The sequence below is a fragment of the Cicer arietinum genome, chromosome 4 (genome assembly GCF_000331145.2).
Source record: "Cicer arietinum cultivar CDC Frontier isolate Library 1 chromosome 4, Cicar.CDCFrontier_v2.0, whole genome shotgun sequence".
NCBI lineage: Eukaryota > Viridiplantae > Streptophyta > Magnoliopsida > Fabales > Fabaceae > Cicer > Cicer arietinum.
Genome location: NC_021163.2, coordinates 1,613,893 through 1,623,961, shown reverse-complemented (window position 1 = coordinate 1,623,961; position 10,069 = coordinate 1,613,893). Strand labels below are relative to the sequence as shown.

Genomic DNA, 10,069 nt, shown 5'->3' with positions numbered 1-10,069 from the left:
TTCTTTTTCAAACGCATGTGAAAATGTTTCTTTCAATTTAAGAAAATGTTTTCCTGAAAATATTTTTAAAAAGATTGAAAACACGGAAACAGAAATAAATTAAATTGTATCCAAATTAAAATGCAATGACATATGATATGATGTAATTATCATTAAATTTATTATATTACTCTTTATAAAATAAAATTATATTAAATAATTAAATATATTTTTAATTTTTATAAACTTTTGAACTTTTGATATTAATTCCTATAAAATAAAAATATATTTTTTAATTCTTGTAAAATATATTCTTTGATATTAATATTTTTTAATAAAAGCAATGAAAATATATAATTAAAAAAATTTAAATTTATTTTTTATAGATGAACTTTTTATAATATCTTAAACATGGGTAAAAAATTTATTAAAAAATATATATTGTCTTAATAGGACAAAAACTGCATGTACGATGATTTTGTAAGAACTAAAAATTATATTTGTATTTTATAAAGAATAAATTAAAATATTAAAATTTTATAGAGACTAAAAATATACTAATAATAATACAAATTTTCTTTATTTAATTTTTTTAATATCATTCATTAATATTTAATTAAAAAAAAAAACAACTGTAAAAGTCTTAAATTTGTCACTGATACTATTAAAAAAATGAGAAAGATATAAAAAAAAAGGTACCGATTATTTTTATGAATATGGTCGAAAGTTGTGTATGTAATTAAATTCATAGTGATTCATGCATGAGATATTTTTCCCATCTTCGTCCATGCACCATCACTACTCACCCAACAATGCTCACTTCAACCCTTCCCTCAAACCCCAACTTCTCTCACAGACCCATCTCCCTCAAAGACGCTTTTCAATCTCTAACCCATTTTTTTACCGACCCATTATCCCCAAAATCTCGCTTCCCTCTTCAACAAGCTTATTCTCAAGCTCTTGACCTATGCGCTTCCCACAAAGCTCTTCCTCAAGGCCAACAGTTACATGCCCATTTTATCAAAGCTCAACACTCTCTTGATTATGTCTTCCTTGACACCAAGTTTGTCCACATGTATGGGAAATGTGGCTCCTATCTCGACGCACAGAAACTGTTCGACAAAATGACTGAACGAACTATTTTCACTTGGAACGCAATGATAGGTGCGTCGGTGTCAACAGCTAGATATCACGAGGCGATTGAATTGTATAAAGAGATGCGAATTCATGGAGTGTCGCTTGATGCTTTTACTTTTCCTTGTGTTCTTAAAGCGTGTGGCGCTCTTAGTGAAAGGCGTTTGGGGCATGAAATACATGGTGTTGCTGTTAAGTGTGGATATGGTGCTTTTGTTTTTGTGTGTAATGCGCTTATTGCGTTGTATGCAAAATGTGGTGATCTTGGTGGGGCTAGGATGTTGTTTGATAGTGTTTTGATGGAGAAAGAGGATCCTGTATCGTGGAATTCTATTATTTCTGCACATGTTGCTGAGGGTCAGTGCTTTGAGGCACTGTCATTGTTTAGAAGCATGCAGGAGGTTGGTGTTGAGAGGAATACTTACACTTTCGTTTCGGCTCTTCAAGCTTGTGAAGATCCAACCTTTATTAATACGGGTAGGGAGATACATGCTGTCATTTTGAAATCTAACCATTTTACTGATGTGTACGTTTCCAATGCTTTGATTGCTATGTATTCAAAATGCGGTCAATTGGAGGATGCCGAAAGAGTTTTTAAAACTATGCTTTGCAAGGATTGTGTTTCGTGGAATACATTGCTTTCAGGTATGGTCCAAAATGGTTTGTATAGTGATGCAATAAACCACTTCCGGGATATGCAGGATTCTGGTCAAAAGCCTGATCAGGTGTCCGTGCTAAACATGATGGCAGCATTGGGAAGATTGGGGAATTTGTTGACTGGCATGGAACTCCATGCTTATGCAATAAGAAATGGAATTGATTCTAATATGCATATCGGGAATACACTGATAGATATGTATGGGAAGTGTTGTTGTGTAAAATATATGGGAGACACTTTTGAGCATATGCCCGAGAAGGACTTGATTTCTTGGACTACAGTTATTGCTGGTTATGCACAAAATGAATGCCATCTAGAAGCCTTAAATTTGTTGAGGAGGGTCCAGTTAGAAAGGATGGATGTTGATCCTATGATGATTGGAAGCATTTTGCTAGCTTGTAGTGGGTTGAAATCTGAAAAGCTCGTGAAAGAAGTTCATGGTTTCGTTTTAAAAAGAGGTTTAGCTGATATTTTGATACAAAATGCCATTGTCAATGTATACGGAGAAGTCGCGCTCATAGATTATGCCAGACACGTGTTTGAATCAATTAACTCCAAAGATATTGTGTCTTGGACGAGTATGATTACTTGTTGTGTTCATAATGGACTTGCAATTGAGGCTCTTGAACTTTTCTACTCTTTGAAAAAAACTAATATTGAACCTGATTCGATAACTCTTGTCAGTGTACTCTCGGCAGCGGCGGCTTTATCTTTGTTGAAGAAAGGGAAGGAGATTCATGGGTTTCTGTTAAGGAAGGGTTTCTTCCTGGAGGGACCAATTGCTAACTCTTTAGTGGACATGTATGCTCGCTGTGGAACCGTGGAAAACGCAAGAAATATATTCAACTATGCAAAACAAAAAGATCTAATTTTGTGGACTTCTATGATTAATGCAAATGGAATGCATGGATGTGGCATGGAGGCCATCGATTTACTCAACAAAATGACTGATGATAATGTTCTTCCTGATCATATAACCTTCTTGGCTTTATTATATGCGTGCAGCCATTCAGGGTTAGTAGTTGAAGGCAAGAGGCTTTTTGAAATTATGAAATATGAATATCAATTGGAACCCTGGCCAGAGCATTACGCTTGCCTCGTCGATCTCCTTGCTCGATCCAATTCTCTTGAAGAGGCTCACCATTTTGTGAGAAACATGCCGATTGAACCTTCTGCTGAAGTCTGGTGTGCTCTTCTTGGCGCTTGCCACATTCATTCAAATAAAGAATTAGGAGAGGTTGCTGCAAAGAAGCTCTTACAATTAAATACAAAAAATTCAGGAAATTATATATTGGTATCGAACACCTTTGCGGCAGATGGAAGATGGAATGATGTGGAAGAAGTGAGATTGAGAATGAAGGGAAATGGATTGAAAAAGAAACCAGGATGCAGTTGGATTGAGGTTGAGAATAAGATTCACACCTTCATGGCAAGGGACAAGTCTCATCCACAGTGTGATGACATTTATCTAAAATTAGCACAGCTTACAAAGCTTTTGAAAAGAAAAGGTGGCTATAGGGCTCAAACTAAGTTTGTATTCCACAATGTTTCTGAAGAAGAGAAAACACAGATTCTATATGGACATAGTGAAAGGTTGGCACTTTGTTATGGTCTGCTTGTTACCCCGAAAAGTACTTCTCTTCGGATCACTAAGAACCTTCGAATTTGTGATGATTGCCATACATTCTTTAAGCTTGCGTCTGAAGTCTCCCAACGGACCCTTGTTGTAAGGGATGCCAACAGGTTCCATCATTTTGAAAAAGGGCTATGTTCTTGTGGAGATTTCTGGTGACCACTTTGGTTATTATGTGTAGATAGAATAGATCCCCACTTCTCTGGTTCCTTCCTGTTGTTTGGTGGTCAATGAAATTGCTCTCTTGAAATTTTTAGTGTCTCTTCATGACATGTCAATAGACAGAGCATGGGAACTGGTAGAAAAATGGGTAAACTGAGAATGGAAATACTCAGAGGCTTGTAATATACTTTAAGGATTATACCCATTGCCCATGGGTTTGAGATGGAAAAAAATAGGCTGAAGCAGAGATGCTTTGGAAAGTAAATGATGCGAGTTCCAAATATTGGAACTTTGCACTTGCACATTTCGAGTACATGCATGTATGTTGTTTTGTATTTTCATTTGAATCCTTGGTTCTTATCATTTTTTTATTCTTTACGAAACAGAAAAGGCCGAATCTCAATAGATCCTGACAATAAGGTCACTTTTCTTTGAGAGCTTTACATGGTTTGTTGTGACTTTTGCACAGTCCATTATTGAATCCTGCACAATCTAATAAAGGATGACAAGTAGGAAATGAGCTTTGGAATAGACTCTCAATGGTTAATCTGTATAGATTATTACTGTGCTGCTATATATTTTGGTTTATGTTTTCTTTTCCTGATCAATTTACAATGTAGATATCTTTGGAAAAATGTAGAAATTGAATATTTGATCGTGAAGAATTATCACAATTTTATTTATTTATTATATGTCTGATGTGTATTCACTCATCAAAATGCTGCCTCATTTAATTAATAAATCTGATTTTGTTGTAGTATACCCTGCCGGTGTTCATACACAAAGACTTCTTGATATTTAAGCCATAAAAACAACTTTGAACAGAAATAAGACACATTAAGAGTAGTCAGAGTTTTAAATATTACACCAAATCTATAAATAATTAAATTACACAAAAATATAGATCATAAAAGAGATCAACCATTTTGAGTAAAAGAGCATTCATATCTAAAGTATTTACGTAATTTAGTTCGAGACATTCGGTTATGTAGGAGCATTTGAATAGAAACTGCACATTAATTCCTCTAAAAAAGTGCACATATGAATGTAAACCTTTTATTTTATATTCGATAAGATATTAGTCGGACGGAATTATTTGGGTTTTTCTTGATTTAATAAAAGGTGATGTATTTAGAGCATCTACAGCGGTGAACTCAATATGGGTTCTTTAGATGGGGTCCACTGTGCCATATCATCTTGAAGCAATTTACTCATTTTCTACTCCAACTGTGAACTCATCATGATTCAAGTTCTACTATGCCACATCACCCTAAATCAACTCATTCATTTTTTACGGTTTAACTTTTAAAAAATTATATTATATTCCATTACTTTAATTTATACATTAATATTTAATTTTATTATAACTTAAAATATTAATTTAAATGGAAAAATAAATAAAAAAGTACGTTAATAAAAACTTTAATAAATTTCTGTAACAAAAATTGTGAAGAAAAAAGTATGAGTAACAAATTGTTTCTATTAATGAGCTAACAATCGTAATTAAAGGAGAAAAAAAAGGCTAACGGTGGTATATTAGCTAAAAAAAAGCTAATGGTTACAAAATTATTATTATTTAATAAATCAAAAAGAAGTTAACGACTATAAATTAATAAAAAATGATAAATTTATTATTATTAATAAATTAATAAAAGATAGCGGTTATAGTTATATTATTATTAAATTGTGAAAGTAAATAAAAAAAAAAGTAACTGTTATGAAGCACCGTTCCTTCCTGACAGTACCGTGATGAACTCATAAAAAAAGGTAACTCCAACGGTGAACCCACAAAAAACTGTAAGTTAAGTAATTACACGCTGGCGGACGAACTCATTTTCACTCCCGTTGTAGATGCTCTTAAATTTAATTTCAAAGATACAAAGACTTTAAAAATTTTGGATGAGAGTTTATTTGTTTATTGTGATTCTACTTAATTCAAAAGATGAATTTGTGATTCTACTTAATTCAAAAGATGAATTTCTACGATTACATTTCAACAAAACTATTTTACATTAAAATAATTCTTTTTACATTTTTTTGATAGATTTATTCTCTACATTTTAGCATCTAAATTTTTTATTAGTATGCCATACATAATGTCTAATTTTAAAAGTCATTCATTTCAAGTGAGATTTTAATATTCATAACATATGGTTAAAAACTTTGATGCATTGTTTGTAGGTAAATGAGTAAGTCTCACTACAGGTTTTTTTTACTAAGGTCTTGTTTGAAAATTACATATTTAAATATACCACATATATTTAAGCAATAATTTATATTTTGGGTAACATTTTTGATTTAAAAGTTAAACCTTAGTATAAAAAAATAAAAAATAAAAACAAAATAGCAAAGCAAGATGGTCTGTAATACCTTCACTTCAGTTGAAACCCTGATCAGTCTGCAATGGAGTTTTCAGAAGAATGGAAATCCCTATTCCCAATATCTTCAGCAACTCAATCCCCTCTTCTTCTTACTCACTCCGATTCCAACTCCCTCGGCCCCCTTTTCTTCAATCCAAACCCTATTTCCCTTTCCCTTCTCTATTCTTCAAACTCTCTCTTTCCCCCTCTTCATCTCCCACCTCACCTCTTAACTAACCGCTTCCTTTCAACTTCCGACCCTTCCATTCTCCCTTCCACCGCTTCCACCGTTGCCTCTCTCTTTCACTCTCCACATCAATACAACAACAACAACAACAACACCACCAACGTTTCTCACTTCCTTCACAACCGTATTCAACTTATTCAATACCCCGATTCCCCAAACACTCTCGTTTTCTTCCCAACCGGTTCTAATGACGAAAAAATCGGTTTTTTCATGTTGGGTATTAAGGATTCTGTGTTGCTTACTCGTTTTGATACCAAAGGTGATATTTTTATTGCTTCTAGTGGTTCCATGGACCGTATTGTGAACTTTTCAGCTAACCCAGTTACTCATTCTGAAATGGAAGGAGGTAATACTAATAATTCTTCTTTTGTTATTGGGTATCTCTTTGCTTCTACACTTTATTCTGTTAATTGGTTTGTTATGAAGCATAATTTGATTTTGGATGTTCCTGCTATGTGTTTTTTGGGTCGTAAGGTGTTTAAGGAAACTGTTGTGCACGTTTGTTGGAGTCCTCATATTTTGGAAGAGAGTTTGGTTTTGTTAGAAAGTGGTTTGTTGTTTTTGTTTGATTTGGAGTCTCAAGGTTCTAGTAAGAGTTTCAAAGGGACTAGGTTGAGAGTACCATGGAATGATTTCAACTGTTGTGATGATAACATGGATTGGTTGAGTTGTGAGTTTAGTTGGCATCCGAGGATTTTGATTGTTGCGCGTTCTGATGCTGTCTTTTTAGTTGATTTGAGGTTAAAGGAATGTAATGTGACTTGCTTAATGAAGATTGAGATGTTGCGGATGTATGCTCCGGATGATAAAGAACGGTTTATTGCCTTGTCAAAGGCTGGTCCTGATGACTTTTACTTCACTGTGGCTTCTAGTAGTCTTTTAGTACTATGTGATGTAAGGAAACCTTTGATGCCAATATTGCAATGGAAGCACAATATTGATGACCCGAGCTATATGAGTGTATTAAGTTTGTCTATGTTGAGATCCCACTCGAAGGTAGATACGTTTAAGTTGGCTTCTCAATCAGGATTTTGTATTATCTTGGGATCATTTTGGAATTCTGAGTTCAATATATTCTGTTATGGACCTGCATATCCATTTCGAAAAGGATCTATTACTTCACAACATTCGAAGAATAACAAAACCTTCTGTGCTTGGGAGCTTCCATATGAGATCAATTTATCCAGCCCCGAGTGTCGTTGTGGAAGTTGTCTCTTTAGGGAAGAGTTGTCAAAGGATGCACTTCCTGAGTGGGTCGATTGGCAGCTGAAGAAAGAGATGGTTTTGGGATTCGGCATTCTAAACAATGACCTTGCTTCCTTACTATGTGAACCAGATGAGTACGGCGGTTTTACGCTAATAAGGCTAATGTCGTCGGGAAAGTTTGAATTGCAGAGATATCACGCCTCTTTGACTCTGTCTAGAAACTTACAAGATTGCCACAAACCACTACAACGTTTGGAGTCTCACTTATTGTGTCCCTTGAGTGATGAGAAAGGCAAAATTATGCAAAAATTTCGTTACTTAAAATTGGATTACCTTTATGCCTATGCAAATGGTAATCTTACTGAATTCTTAACTACGAAACTCGAAAAGATCTGTCTCGATGATCAAGAGGAGGTTCCTCTTTGTGAAGAAGTGCATGAATCATTGTGTAAGAAATTAAATGCTTGTAGATTAGGCTCATCAAGATCATGTCCTTCAATTAATTCTATTTTTAAAGATGTCAAGCTACCTGCAAGCTTCCACGAGGTTGCCTTTAGAAGATTGTGGACTGACTTACCTTTAGAGTTATTACAGTTAGCGTTTTTAAGTTATTCGGAATGTCGTGAATTCGCTAGAGACAATGAAAATGGGTTACCTTTGGAATTTTCAGCTGTTCCGGACCTTCCTCAGTTGCCTCCTTTCTTTTTAAGGAAACCATCACCTCATAGCAGTGATGACATTGTGGGTCCAGTTATTCCTTTCCCTGTTTTACTTATGGTTAATGAAGTTCGCTACGGGTACTCCAATTTGCGAAGTGATGAATTTTCAGTAGAAGCGGAGCTTGGTCTCAAATACAAAGAAGTTATGCAGGTGGCAGTCTCCCTTGCTGGCTCTAATCCCCCCGATGACCATGCAGTCTCCCTTGCAGACGACGAAGAGGAACCTTGTGCTGGTTCTTCGAAACCAAAATCTTTTTCATCTTATCGTCCAGTTGCTTTGAATAACTTTGACGCAGACAATGTACAGGAGGGAAACACCGTTTATACTGATACAATTTACGATACATTTGTTTTTCATGTTTCGGAGAATTCCTGTGAGCAGAAGACCGACAAATCTGTTGGAGAAGAGATGTTTGACGATCTTTGCCCCGTCGAGTTGAGGTTTGATGCTCCTGAGAAGAAGTTTGAACATAATAGTTTAAAGGCATACTATGCATTGAAAAGAAAGATGTCTATGTGGCAAAAAAGTTTTGATTTGTATAAGGAATTTTGTATTCAATCTGGATTTGAAAAAGTTGTTAGTTAGTGATCCTTCCTCAGTTGTGTGATAGCAAATGAATTTTGTCCCCCCGCACTTTTGGTTGGTACTTTGTGGAGGCAAATTGTGTCTCCTTAAATGGTTAGCTCCAAGGTGTAATATTTATATGAAAAAGGATATGATCTAGTTAGTCCTAGGACCTGACTATGACATTTTTTTATAGATAAGAAATATGATTGACTTTTATGATGAAAGATATTAATTTCAATCATTAATTTTCATATATTTCGCAATTTAAACTCTTGTTAATTAGGTGGTTCTAAACTTCATCTTAATGCTAGTTAATCTGTTCTGGGAACAGCAATAGCATTTCCTCCAATCTCATATATATATATATATATATATATATATATATATATATATATGTTTGGTCACACCAAAATAGTAAAAACTAAGGGCCTGTTTATTATGTTTTTCTGTTTACATTTCTACCCAAAAAAAAGAAAACGATGGTTTTTTTACCAAAAACAGGGAGCCCAGGCCCAGTGAAAAAACATGGGCTAGGTCCATTACAATCATGGATCAGGAGAAAGGCCATAACTTGTCATTCCTGATTTTTGTCCTACTGCAACGAGATAGGTATAACTTTTGCTATAGTTTGCATTTATGTCATTCATTATGCTATGCTGCAGCATATTGACACTGGAAGCAGAATCATTTACAGTAGCATCATCTCTCATCATATGAAACAATGCAATGGATACTATTTCGTAATTTATTTTTCTATTATGTGTTACATTTTTCCAGTATGTTTAATGTTCATTACACGTTATATCTGAAGTGAAATATAAACAAAATAGTAAGACTTAATATATTAATTTTTTAATTATTATTTTTGCTTTTATTTTATTCTAGAGAAAGGAAAACATACTAAAAAAAAATTATGGTTGGTTTTATTTTGTTCTTTCTAGTTCTATCACTATTATTTTGCATACAAATTACCTTTGTCATTCTGACTTGTTATCAGTGTGAAATGTGAACACATAAGTTGAAGCTGTGTTTGTGTGATAATATCTTAATTTATCTGTCTGGAAACAATTTTTCTACTGTGATGTACTAGTGTGAGACAAACGTTACTTGGATGATATAAATTGGGTTCTTGAAGACAGTTAGACAGGCAACCGCTGAATTAATTGTCCATATGTTACAGGTCTATGACCCTATACTCACAGCTTCAATCAGAGTTCCACAGAACTAAAACTTAGCTGTCACAACGCATGCAATGGCTGCCTAAGTGGAAAGGAATCACTCAGAAACATACAAATTTCCTTCACTCACTACGTAACATTTTTGTTATTATAAAGTAAAAACAAGTTAAACGTGATTACAGGTTAAATACAATAGAAGACAAGAACTACAGAATGAATAGAACT

At 34.2% G+C, this 10,069-nt stretch overlaps 2 protein-coding genes across 2 annotated transcripts; both read left to right on the top strand.

Annotated features, from left to right (window-relative positions):
- Positions 1 to 694: 694 nt before the first annotated feature.
- On the top strand, positions 695 to 4,256 carry LOC101491848 (pentatricopeptide repeat-containing protein At3g63370, chloroplastic). The gene has a single exon (XM_004495103.4). It carries the CDS (start codon positions 741 to 743, stop codon positions 3,561 to 3,563), a length of 2,823 nt encoding a protein of 940 aa, XP_004495160.3. The 5' UTR covers positions 695 to 740; the 3' UTR covers positions 3,564 to 4,256.
- A 1,650-nt stretch (positions 4,257 to 5,906) lies between these two features.
- Positions 5,907 to 8,917, top strand: LOC101491542 (uncharacterized). The gene has a single exon (XM_073368040.1). It carries the CDS (start codon positions 5,970 to 5,972, stop codon positions 8,682 to 8,684), a length of 2,715 nt encoding a protein of 904 aa, XP_073224141.1. The 5' UTR covers positions 5,907 to 5,969; the 3' UTR covers positions 8,685 to 8,917.
- Positions 8,918 to 10,069: the final 1,152 nt, after the last annotated feature.